Raw genomic sequence first — 12,935 nt, 5'->3', positions numbered from 1 at the left:
GAGTTTCACAGGGGGATTGTGACCACAGATTTGTAGCCTCAAACTGATTCTAGGACCACACAAAACGCAGTGCTCATCGGTCCTCACTACTGAGTGGTCACGCTGGGCTTTCTCTCCGCTAGCTGGTCCGTTTGTGTTAGAATTTTGTTGCATATCATTTGGAATGCACTTTTTGACGCAGACAATTTTGGAAAGAAGGTTGGGGAGATGACATTCTAACTTATGGTGAGAGGATGCATGGGCCGAAAAAACTTTGAGAACCCCTGGGCTAGACCCTTTGAAATGAGGCAAGACTAAATAGAAAAAATTAAGTTTATGAAAAAAAATTAACACTTGATCCAGAAAATAAGAGGTAACAATGAGTATCAGAGACCTCCATTTTTTCAGCATCAATTATGTGACAAGTCAGCATTCCTTACTATCGTCATTGACGAATAAATCAAGGAAGTCCTCCAGTTGTCCTATGAATTCGGTGTCTTCCATAAGCTTGTAGAAATGATGGTAGGATACAATGACGTCTTTGGGATTCCTTGCAACGTACACAACCTGTTGGAGGATATGGGAGAATCTTATCAACAGTCTTTAAAAGGAAGAATTAATTTTCTAGTTTCGTCCTTCATGCTGAAGTACAAAATGCTGTAACTTGTTTAATATTTAAATTTTTTTTTTTTTTAAAGTAGACGTTGTTAGTTTTAGTACATTACAGTAATACCTGTACAGGTTCTATCGAGATGTGAATGAGTGAAAGACAGAAAACGGCAAATCAAACAATAGGCAAACTTAATTAGATTCATCAGTTAACTAGACTGAATTTGCTCACGAAACTGAGATTACACATTTACCTGGTACGATTTGCTATATGGACAAAAAATCATAGAATGGCAATTAAAATATATCAGAGGTTTTGTCGATACCATAATAATGATTTAAGAAAATAAAGAGCCAAAGCTTAGTTTTTACTAAACCTTCTAAACCTTTTTTGTTTCATTTGGACTATGCACAATGAAGAAGGTTAGATTATTAATGATAAGTTAGTTACAAAATTCGTGCTATACCTAGTTTTGTACTTAGTACACTGTGAGAACTTTTACATGGAAGTAAGGAAGTAATTTTGAAATTATAAACTTGGCTGCTTTCCACCAGAAAGGACCACTCCTTCACAATTTTGATGTGCTCCAATCACCCAAGAATAAACCTTTACATGAGTGTTCACTGAAGCCACAGAATTGAGTATCGCATGCATTAATTTGCAGCTTTGAAACGTCACGGTTTACCTTAGCGGTATCTAGCATCGATGGCGGCATCAAAGAAAACGGGAGGTGTGATTTGAGTGTCCTTGGATCAGGAATGGCTTCTGCTAGCTGGACGTTAACACCATCATCCGGGTTCTTTCCCGGACACATCTCGAGGAACATTTCATAAATTGGATAAGCTGATGAACCTGGTTCCGGCGTTTTTCCCATCAGCATGTCGTAGCTAAAAGGAAATGTAGAAAAATTAGAACAAAAAGGAAAGTGGTGTATCCATTTTGTAATTACTAGTTCCAATAACACAAGGGCAGTTAACATCTGAAAAGCTCTGTTTCTCGAGGCTAAAATTTTAAAATATCAAAGAGAAATAAGGATTTATCATCTCGAGGACGTTCAATGATAACAAAGGCATTTTTCCGAAAGCCCTCTACTACTTACTCCATAAAAGGTGACCGCGTCAGAGGTGGTTTGGAGGCCCATGGATGGTCTAAATTTGGGCTATTCCTCATGGTCCAGATAATTTCTTGAGCCCAGGTGGTACCACACTTCGGGAAGGTCATCACCACAACATCGGTGTTCCTGAACTAGACAGAAATGGGTATTTATGTATTTATATTATATATATATATATATATATATATATATACATATATATATATATATATATATATTCATGCGTACACAAACGCACACACATATTCATGCATTCGATCCGATGTGATTCCGAAATTTATTTCCGTTCCATATGTAAATGTGTGTATTATTTAACACGCAATATATATATATATATATATATATATATATATATATATATATATGAATAATTATCACATCGAACCGTGATCATTTATATATCAATTCAAGCTACAAATGTCCTTTAATATCTAAATTCACTTTACCTCCCAAATGATATATTTTCATATATGTACCGAAGGGGAATTTTTAATGATAATAATTTCGTCCCCCCATGGGATCGAACCACCGTCCAAGTGGACGGGGACGAAATCAGGACAGTCAGTGACGCTATCCAATCAGCCAACAGAGACGCTATAAGTTCATATCGATTCTGACTTTACAAATCACCCTCGATCTGAGTGCTTCGTAATTAGAATCGATATGAAACCCCGTCTACCATGTTGGCCAATTCGAGCGTTTGACAGCACGTAGCCTTTTGTTATGAATAATTATCACATCGAACCGTGAATCCATTTATATATCAATTCAAGCTACAAAATGGTCCTTTAATATCTTAAATCACTTTACCTCCCAAATGATATATTTTCATATAGTACAAAGGGAATTTTTAATTGATAATAAATTTCGTCCCCCCACCAGGGATCGAACCACCGTCCAAGTGGACGGGGACGAAATCAGGACAGTCAGTGACGCTATCCAATCAGCCAACAGAGACGCTATAAGTTCATATCGATTATGGACTTTACAAATCACCCTCGATCTGAGATGCTTTCGTAATTAGAATCGATATGAAAACCCGTCTACCATGTGGCCAATTCGAGCGTTTTTGGACACACGTAGCCTTTTGTTATGAATAATTATAGCATTCGCCAACCAAAAATTCACCCATCCACCGGGGTGATCCCCCATATCAATATCACAATTCAGCTACAAATGTCTTTAATATCTAAATTCACTGTTTACCTCCCAAATGATATATCATTATATGTTTACGAAGATGGGTAATAATTGATAATAATTTCGTCCCATGGGATCGCAACACCGTCCAGTGGACGTACGAAATCAGGACAGTCAGTGACGCTATCCAATCAGCCAACAGAGACGCTATAAGTTCATATCGATCTGACTTTACAAATCACCCTCGATCTGAGTGCTTTCGTAATTAGAATCGATATGAAAACCCCGTCTACCATGTTGGCCAATTCGAGCGTTTGACAGCACGTAGCCTTTTGTATGCAATAATTATTTCACATCGAACCGTGATCCAATTTAACTTATACTCAAGGTTCAAGTTTCTACAAAGTGTCAAAAATTTATCTAAATGCACGGTTTACCTACCCAAATGATATATTTTCATATATGTACCGAAGGGGAATTTTTAATTGATAATAATCGTCCCCCATGGGATCGAACCACCGTCCAAGTGGACGGGGACGAAATCAGGACAGTCAGTGACCGCTATCCAATCAAGCCAACAGAGACGCTATAATCCATATCGGTTCTGAATTTTACAAATCACCCTTCGATCTGATGCTTTGTAATTGAATTCGATATGACCCCGTACCATGTTGGGGGGGGGCAATCGAGCCGTTTGACAAGCAGTAGCTTTGTTAGAAATAATTATCACACGAACCGTGATCCAATTTATAGACCAATTCAAGTACAAAGTCCTTTAAAATAAACAATTAACTAACCTTACCAAAGATATATTTTTTAATGGACCGAAGGGGAATTTTTTTAAATAATAAATTTCGTCCCCCATGGGATCGAACCACCGTCGTGGGGAGGGGACGAAATCCAGGAGTCAGTGGGGGGGCGCCAATCCAATTTCAGCCAACAGAGACGCTAGTTTAAGTTATACGATTCTGACTTTACAAATCACCCTCGATTGGAGCTTTCGTAATAGAATCGATATGAAACCCAAGTCTTACCAGTTGGCCAATCCAGGCGTGAACAGCAATTAGCCTTTTGTTATGAATAATTTAAATCGAACCGTGATCCATTATTTATATCAATTCAAGCTACAAATGTCCTTTAATATCTAAATTCACTTTTACTCCCAAATGATATATTTTCATATATGTACCGAAGGGGAATTTTTAATTGATAATAATTCGTCCCCCCTTTAATATCTAAAGTGAATTTAGATATTAAAGGACATTTGTAGGCTTGAATTGATATATACCCATGGGATCACGGTTCGACCTGTGATAATTATTCATAACAAAAGGCTACGTGCTGTCAAACGCTCGAATTGGCCAACATGGTAGAGGGGCAGGGGTTTCATATCGATTCTAATTACGAAAGCACTCAGATCGAGGGTGATTTGTAAAGTCAGAAGAATCGATATGAACTTATAGCGTCTCTGTTGGCTGATTGGATAGCGTCATGACTGTCCTGATTCGTCCCCGTCCACTTGGACGGTGGTTCGATCCCATGGGGGGACGAAATTATTATCAATTAAAAAATTCCCTTCGGTACATATATGAAAATATATCATTTGGGAGGTAAAGTGAATTTTGATATTAAAGGACATTGGTTGAATTGATATATAAATGGATCCACGGTTCGATGTGATAAATTATTCCTAAAAAAAGGCTACGTGCTGTCAAACGCTCGAATTCTTGCCAACATGGTAGACGGGGGTTTCATTAAATCGATTCTAATACGAAAGCAGCAGATCGAGGGTATTTGGTAAAGTCAGAATCGGATATTGAACTTATAGCGTCTCTGTTGGCTGATTGGGATAGCGTAACTGACTGTCCTGATTTCTCCCCCGTCAAACTTGGACGGTGGTCGATCCCCATGGGGGACGAAAATTATTATCAAATTAAAAAATTCCCCTTGGGTACATATATTGAAAATATATCATGGGAGGTAAAGTGAATTAGATATTAAAGGACATAGTAGCTTTGAATTGATATATAATGGAGCACGGTTAAAGCTTTGATAATTATTTCATAAACAAAAGGGCTACTGCTTGTCCAAACGCGGAATTGGCCAACAGGGTAGACGGGGTTGTTCATAGTTCTTAATTACGAAAGCCACTCAGATGGAGGGTGATTGTAAAGTCAGAATCGATATGAACTTATAGCTCTGTTGGCTGATTGGATAGCGTCACTGACTGTCCTGATTTCGTCCCGTCCACTTGGCCCTGGGGGGACGTGGTTGCCGATCCCATGGGGGGACGAAATTAGGTTCAATCAATTATTCCCCTTAGCGGCTACATATATGAAAATTATAAAATACTCATCATTTGGGAGGTTAAAGTGAATTTGGAGTTGATATTAAAGGACATTTGTAGCTTGAATTGAAATTATATAATAAAAAAAGGATATATATATATATATATATATATTATAGCTATATATATATATATACCTATATATATATATATATATGAATGTCCTTCCACAGTAATTTAAAAGCGTTCTGTGAAATTCAGAAATCAGATCAAAACACAATTAACGAAAAAAATAAACTATTCATTGGCCTTTACAGATTCACACATATGCAAAGATGAATATAAGTAATATCGTATAAACATTTGAAGATTATCTTTCTTATCTTAAAACGAACTATCTTATCTCCCTTCCCACCCCCTTTCCCCATACCCCAGCTTACCACCAAACCTGCCAGGATATCAGTGAGAATGCTATATCTGCTTGGGGTATTAGGACTACATCAAATATATAAGAAACAGGGTACCGGTAGAAACTGGATGATAAAACTAACTTGCCAATAAAAGATGCAGGTTTTGAGCCATACCGACAGTGATTTAACCTGAGCTACAGTAAGAGGTTTGTTTCAACTGCAAGTGTATCGTCAACAATCAACTTTAGTATTTCTTGTGAATTATACATTTCTTAACTGAAGCAAGCGCAACAAGAAACTCATTACCTCGAAAAGAAAATTATGTATATCTATAATGTATATATATTAATATATATGAATAACTTGATCACGAAGTATATAAAACGTGATGCTATGTATAAATAAAGGTTTTTTTGCCACCCGAAGAAAAAAATGAAAAAACGAGTTAGCCGAGTACTTTCGGTCCTATTCGGACCGAAAGTACTCGGCTAACTCGTTTTTTCATTTTTTTCCTTCGTGCCAAAAAAAACCTTTATTTATATTATATATATATACATATATATATATATATATATAATATATATATATATATATATATATATATATATATATATATAATATATGTGTGTGTGTGTGTGTGTGTATATATATTATAGATATATATATATATATATATATATATATAATATTATATATATATATATTATATAGAGTATATAATATATATATATATATAGATATATATATATATATATATATATATATATATGGAACAATATATAACATCAAATATTCTAAAAAATAACAATTTAAAAAATAATAAACTAAATTAAAAAGTGAAGAATGCCTAAGTCAGTACTTATCTCTATATATATAGGTATAGTATATCTATAGAAACGGATCACCTCAAAATTGTAGATCTTGTTGGCAAATTTCGGGTACTCGTTGGGCAGGACCCACCCGCCAGGGTTTAGCCTCAGCAGAGGTTCTTCGAATCCTTTGAAATTCTTCCTCACAAGTTCCATCTTCTCCTCATCAAACGCCTCGTATTCATGGCCACTGTCGAGCTGCATCGTTGAGACTGTGCGAAAAGGAGTGTGAGGAACAGAAGCATAAGGAAATGCAAACTAGACAATATAATATATTATTATTCAGAAGATGGACCATATTCATATGTAACAAGCCCACAGGGGAAAACTGACTTCAAATTCCTTAGCAGTAAGGACGAGTAAAAACGCAGCCAATTTTGCGTTTTTGATATTTCTAAAGGATATGTGCACGTTAAGGCAATTATATACAGTATATTATATATATATATATATATATATATATATATATATATATATTATATATATATATATGTGTGTGTGTGTGTGTGTGTGTGTGTGTGTGTGTGTGTGTGTGTGTGTGTAATTGCTGTAACGTGCACATATCCTTTAGAAATATCACAAAAGCAAAATTAGCTGCTTTTCTATATATATAAAATTTTCACAAACGTCAGTTCTTGATGCCCCGTCCGAGAGCCTGAAGACCACGTTCTATATTGATTATTATATAATTAGTCTGTGCTTGTTTGTGGAAGGAATTATTTCTCAGCCGCAGTAAATTTGAGTTTTGCTTTCCAGCCTTCTCACATATACTGCCTTATTAAAATTAATCACATTCTGAATAATGATAATTAATCTGGTATTGATTTTCTTGACAGAAAGGCCAACATCAGGAGTATGATTTTGAAAAATGATTATAACTACAATACGCATTTCACCTTTACTCTTGACTCTGAAGTGTCCTATCTCTTCACTCTCTAATGTCACTGGAATGATCTTAAGAGAACAAATACAACGAATCACAACGAAGCACCAATTGATTAATATTTACATTAGGGCAGAGATAGGCGTGGAGGTGCTCTTACGATGGAGGTCGAATACCCACTGTCATCGGTTCTGAACTCAAGGTAGCGAGGGGTTATGTATATGTAACAGATCACCTTTTGAGATATGGTATGTTAGTTCAGAGTATGATATTACGCTTTCTCTTCTCTCCCTCTTCCTTCTCCTTCACACACACACTCAAACACACGCGCGCTCACACACACTCATACACACACACAGCCATGTATATATATATATATATATAATATATATATATATATATATATATATATATATATATATATATATATATCCAATTCACTCTAACCTCGAAATTTTAATATATATTCATATATGCTAACCGAAGGGGAATTTTCTAGTTGATAATAAATTCGTCCTCTCGTGGGTAGAGGGAAACTGGAAATTAAAAAACCTTTTTAGCTCGATGTATTTATATGAATCAGTGATGTGATAAAAATTCATATATATATATATATATATATATATATACCCTATATATATATATATATATATATATATATATACATATATATATATATATATATATATATATATATATATATATATATTATATATATATATATATATATTCGTCACTGCATGTGACTATTTGCACCTTCGAATATTAAACCATTATAGCACGAGTAATCAATTATATCTGATTCATTTACCTTGAGAATAATTTATCCCCTAAGGGGAATTATAATAGATAAATACCCCCAGCCTGATCAGAATTCGAATCTGTTCCCTAAGAGAACAGCTATCTCGATGTATACGGGCTGCTCTACGAGCAAGAGCCCGTGCTGGCACAAGACCAGCTTAATCTAATCAGAATATCTATCCCGATATCAGTGTGAATGACGTTATGCCATCCTGGTATACTTTATACTTAAACTGTTAAATCATGGATAAAACTAATGTGCAAACAAATTCCAGGACATACACCGGCGCAGTCTATTAAACAAACACCCTCCACCTATTATAACTGTTCTGTCTAACTAAGTTTTTTTCTCGGGTCATGCGTACCACACACTGCCTATTTTTCACTTTGCTTTTAAGCTCAATGCCAAAAATCTATATAAATAAAAATAAATAAATAACAAAGGACTTAGAACTCATTCAAATATCACGTAATTTTTCCTAATATATGATGATCAATTAGACGAACAACCGAGTGCCTTTATCCAGCCCAAACCCGAAGAAACCTGAAATGAATCGACAGACCTTTCTCTAGAAAGATCAAAGCTGTAACAGAAGCTGTAGGAGAGTTCCAGAGTTTGGCAGCAGATGGAGCGATACATTCACCACACTTTTTATTGCACGAAAGAGCAGATATTTACTATATTTATTATTATTTCGGTTGATGAAACCTATCCACATGGAACAAGTACACCAAAGGGTCCACTGACCTGAAATTCAAGCTAATAACATTAGTCGTTGGCCTTGGCGTCTCGCAACAGCAAATCTTATCACCGCAGATATTAACTAGATGTAGTTGGTCAGGTTAGACACAGTAACAGTGATTTGCTGTTAGAGTTACGCAAATACTCCTTACGTAAGATTTAGATCAGCAGAAAACTTACCCGTATCGCTTGATACGTCCCTGTACTTCCAAATGGCATGCCGAAGGTGAGTGGAGAGAGGTCAGTCATGAAGGTCACTGAAGTCTTATTTCCTGTTATTCACTCATTTGGAACTTCTTGCCTGCCTCTGTGCTTACATGGTCTGATACCATCCTGAATGCTGATAGGCAGCTTCTCTGACAGTATTTCTTACGGGTTAGAGTTCTGTCTAAACTTTTCCCCAATCTCGATTGTCACTACAACGCGAAACCCTGCTTACCTTTCCTGTAGAACCCCCCCTTCCTTCTCGGAGTCCTCCTCACTCTCTTTCTTCCTTCCGAAGGACGCGTGTTGCCCTGTGGCCCTCAGCTGCTCCTCCGTCAGGTGGGTCTCGAGAGAAAGACGTCGAGTCGTCTGAGCTCCTCTAGCAGGTTAGCTAGCCTTCAGGTCTTCGTAGAAGATGGCGTGGAGGTTTGGGTGGTTACTCTTCTCCCACGCCTCCTTCAGGTGATACCAGTAGGGGCCGTACGTCACTGAATACAAAATATTTCATCTGCTTTTCAAACGTGCTTACTAGAGATAAAATCATTTTTTTGTGCAAATAGAAAAAGTTATACATGAGTTATTGCATGACTGTTAAAATATGTGAGAGCTTGTGGGATAGATCGACATTTAGATAGCCTAATATATCTACCTATAAAGATACACAGATTATTACTGATTCTCTAAAACTAGGTAGATAGCAGTAGAAACACACGCTTTAGAATATATATATATATATATATATATATATATATATATATATATATATAGATACGTATTTATATATATACATATATATATAGTTTATATATATATACATACATACATATATATATATATATATATATATATAGATATATATATATATATATATATATATATATATACATACTATACATATATATATATGTTACGGCCATTTTGCAAAATTGGTCATTTTACAAAATTGCCGGCCATTATGCAAAAGGACCAAATTCGTGGTCAGATTGCAAAATGACCTAAATTTCTTAACATTTTTGCAAAACAAGACCAAGAAATTTTGGCCAGTTTGTTTCCAAATTATCGTTGGTCAGTTTACAAAATGTCCATACAGCAAGCAGCCAGATGGAAAAAAAAAAAGCGAGGGAATGATAAAATGTAGTGAACATAACTAATTTTATTCATTTTCAGATAATACAACTTTCAAATACGTCAAAACGTATAAAGTTTTAGCAAGTAACTAGTTGAAAGAAAGTAAATGATAAACATAAGTGTATGTACATTACATTAAAGAAAATAGATTACAAAATACATCAAAGTTTAATGTATCTGTGTGTCGACCTTGTTAGAGCAAGAGGCACTGCATTTGCATCTGTTGTTGCATAAAACAGCGTCTGGTCATACATGACTTAGTGCAAGAGCATTTAGCGAATCCCTGACCTTGTCCCATTGATTCTGCATTGGCTACTTCCTGCAGGCTTACTCCCTGCTCCTGTACAACATCATCTAGCAAAAGGAATTTTTCTAGACATGAAGTAAATTGTTTCCGAGTGTACATCTGTTTAAGCAGGCCGTGTTTTGTACCAAGCTTATATGTGCCATTGTCCAATGCCTGAAAAACCACTGCCTTCACATTAGGAAACTCTGCACGTCCGCGGTCAACTAATGGAACAGGAACCATCAGTGTTCCCTACTTTGGCTGGTTGAAATCTCCTCACAGAATTAGCGATCATTTTTTGGGCTTGTTTCTGTTGTTCTACGTTATTCATCATAGAACACGGAGTATAAGAGTGACATGGGTTCTCACACACCTTGCACACATTTGAACCAAAATATCTTCTACCACAGGGGATTCAGTTAATGACAGCGGATGGTTCTTCTTGCTCTTCAACACCTGTCTCTTCCTCCTCTGTGTCTGTGACCTCATTGACAACACCTAGTGCCTCTGGAAGCTGCTCCTCCGTCTGCATACTGTCCAGGACCTCCTCTGGTACAGAAGTTGCGTCAACACCAAGACGAGCCTTCTGTCCATACATGGCCTCATATGGTGTCCTTCCAATTCCGGAGTGAAAGCGGGTATTTTTCTTCCACTGGACAAAGCGCAGTCCCTGTGACCATTGCGTAAAGTTGTTGTCCTTCATCCAACATGCGAGACTTGCTTCAATATCCTTGTTGGCACGTTCCAGCGAGCCCTGCGATTGGGAATGTCGTGGTTTGCCATGGACCATCTTGCGCTCTGGCCACTTCATCAGAACTTCCTTGACAAGCTGAAAATTAAAAAGAGAATATCAGGTTTTGTCATATACAGGGTGATTCATTAACCCCAATGTTGCTATGTTGTGAGTTTTGGAGGAGAGAGAGAGAGAGAGAGAGAGAGAGAGAGAGAGAGAGAGAGAGAGAGAGTGATTTACAGAAATCATTTATTCTATACCTTATTTGAGAATTCTCTTTCATTGTCAGACTGCAGGATATGGGGGGCTCCTTTGTCACAGAATGTATCAACGAGGTGGAAAGCAACCTCTTCAGCAGTTTTCGTCTGTAGAGCCCGAAGACACCCCATCTTCTTCAAGTGATCCTGATAGTTCAGAATGAAACGATGTTTTCCATCTGCATATCGATCAAGTCGACCTACAAATAGACAGAACAAAAAAATCGTGAACAAACGCAAGGGTATTAAAGACTCCAATATGACAACAAGCCATGACAATAATGAAATGACTATTAACCAGTGCTTGTTTACTAACCTGAGCTCGTGAGTTCATGCTGTTGGATACAATTGGCTTCACAGTCACAGACTTGCATACAGTGCTTTTTTCAGATGACACTCCTCACAGAACTGTAAATATAACTCAATTTGGGACCTTGAAATATTGGCATATTTTTCTCTTGTTTCCCTAAAGACAATAGTTCTACCTACATGTCCACTTGCACGATGAATAGCATCGGTCACATCGAACACATCTTCAGCGCATACGAATCTAAGACGAGTTCCCTTTTTCTGCAATTTCTTAACGGTGATACCTTCAACTGTGACCTCGAGGATTTCATACTTTCGTAACAAACGATAGTCTTTCTGAGTCCTTTTAATATTAGCACGTTTAAGTTCATCCAAGCGATTCATAATTTGTTCGTATTCACTTCTGTACAACAAACCGAAGCATTTGATGCTTTTTTTCCTCAGTCGTGACCAGCTTTGAATAAAAATGAGTTTTTCTATTTTCCATGTTTTTACAAAATTTCCAGAGTATAATAAAATGCACACCAAGTATTACGTTGGCCGTCTTCTCCTGGCTCTCAGCAGTGCCTTACTGACAACAGTGTCACCAGTCAGCTCCCATTACAAGCTTTTTTTTCCATCTGGCTGCTTGCTGTATGGAGATTTTGTAAACGGAAACAATAATACTGTTTATTTGTAAACTGACCAAAATCTTGGTCAGTTTGCCAAAAATGTTGAGGAAATTTTAAGTCACTTTGCAATGTTTGACCACCGAATTTGGTCCTTTTGCATAATGGCCGGCAATTTTGTAATGACCAATTTTGCAAAATGGCCGTAACATATAATTTATATATATATATATCTATATCTATCTAATATATAGTATACTCATATATATATATATATATATATAATATATATATCAACAAGGTGCGAACAAGGTAGACACCAAGGTGACACGAAACTCAGTAATATCAGTTAAAAAAGTTTATTTTGATATACGGTTTCGTGTCATCCTGACCACTCATCAGTCTATACTGTAAAATCAATTCACATTTATAAAAAAAAAATATAGTTAAAGTTTAACATGCTATTTTAAAAGGAAAACATAAAATACTAAAGTTATTCATAAAAATTATTGTTAAAAGCTAAAAATACTAAAATCTTTTACAAGGTGACATTAAAATTATAGAAATCTAGGATT

At 36.2% G+C, this 12,935-nt stretch overlaps 2 protein-coding genes across 2 annotated transcripts in view; both read right to left on the bottom strand.

Moving 5' to 3' along the window:
* The window catches only part of LOC135201346 (sulfotransferase 1C4-like), a 10,547-nt gene extending 3,910 nt beyond the window's left edge, over window positions 1-6,637 (bottom strand). Inside the window, exons 1-4 of the mRNA XM_064230191.1 lie at window positions 6,446-6,637; window positions 1,689-1,834; window positions 1,275-1,476; window positions 420-546 (exon numbers count right to left, since the gene is read on the bottom strand). Coding sequence (XP_064086261.1) covers window positions 420-546; window positions 1,275-1,476; window positions 1,689-1,834; window positions 6,446-6,613 — 643 coding nt within the window. The 5' untranslated portion in view covers window positions 6,614-6,637. The remainder of the gene's footprint in view (window positions 1-419; window positions 547-1,274; window positions 1,477-1,688; window positions 1,835-6,445) is intronic.
* A 3,713-nt stretch (window positions 6,638-10,350) lies between these two features.
* LOC135201345 (KRAB-A domain-containing protein 2-like) lies at window positions 10,351-11,628 on the bottom strand. Its single transcript, XM_064230189.1, has 2 exons — window positions 11,447-11,628; window positions 10,351-11,282 (listed from the first exon to the last, which is right to left on the bottom strand). The coding sequence occupies exons 1-2, from the start codon at window positions 11,573-11,575 to the stop codon at window positions 10,869-10,871; spliced, it is 543 nt and encodes a 180-aa protein (XP_064086259.1). The 5' UTR covers window positions 11,576-11,628; the 3' UTR covers window positions 10,351-10,868.
* Window positions 11,629-12,935: the final 1,307 nt, after the last annotated feature.

This window comes from Macrobrachium nipponense, chromosome 28 (genome assembly GCF_015104395.2).
Source record: "Macrobrachium nipponense isolate FS-2020 chromosome 28, ASM1510439v2, whole genome shotgun sequence".
Classification (NCBI taxonomy): Eukaryota; Metazoa; Arthropoda; class Malacostraca; order Decapoda; family Palaemonidae; genus Macrobrachium; species Macrobrachium nipponense.
This window is presented reverse-complemented; position numbering and strand designations above follow the sequence as displayed.

What these genes read in the sequence shown, in the direction of transcription:
- LOC135201345 (XM_064230189.1), bottom strand. Translation starts at nt 11,575, where the DNA reads ATGGGGTGTCTTCGGGCTCTACAGACGAAAACTGCTGAAGAGGTTGCT. An exon ending in AAAGAGAATTCTCAAATAAG is followed by an intron (nt 11,283 to 11,446) that starts GTATAGAATAAA and finishes TTTAATTTTCAG; the next exon opens with CTTGTCAAGGAAGTTCTGAT.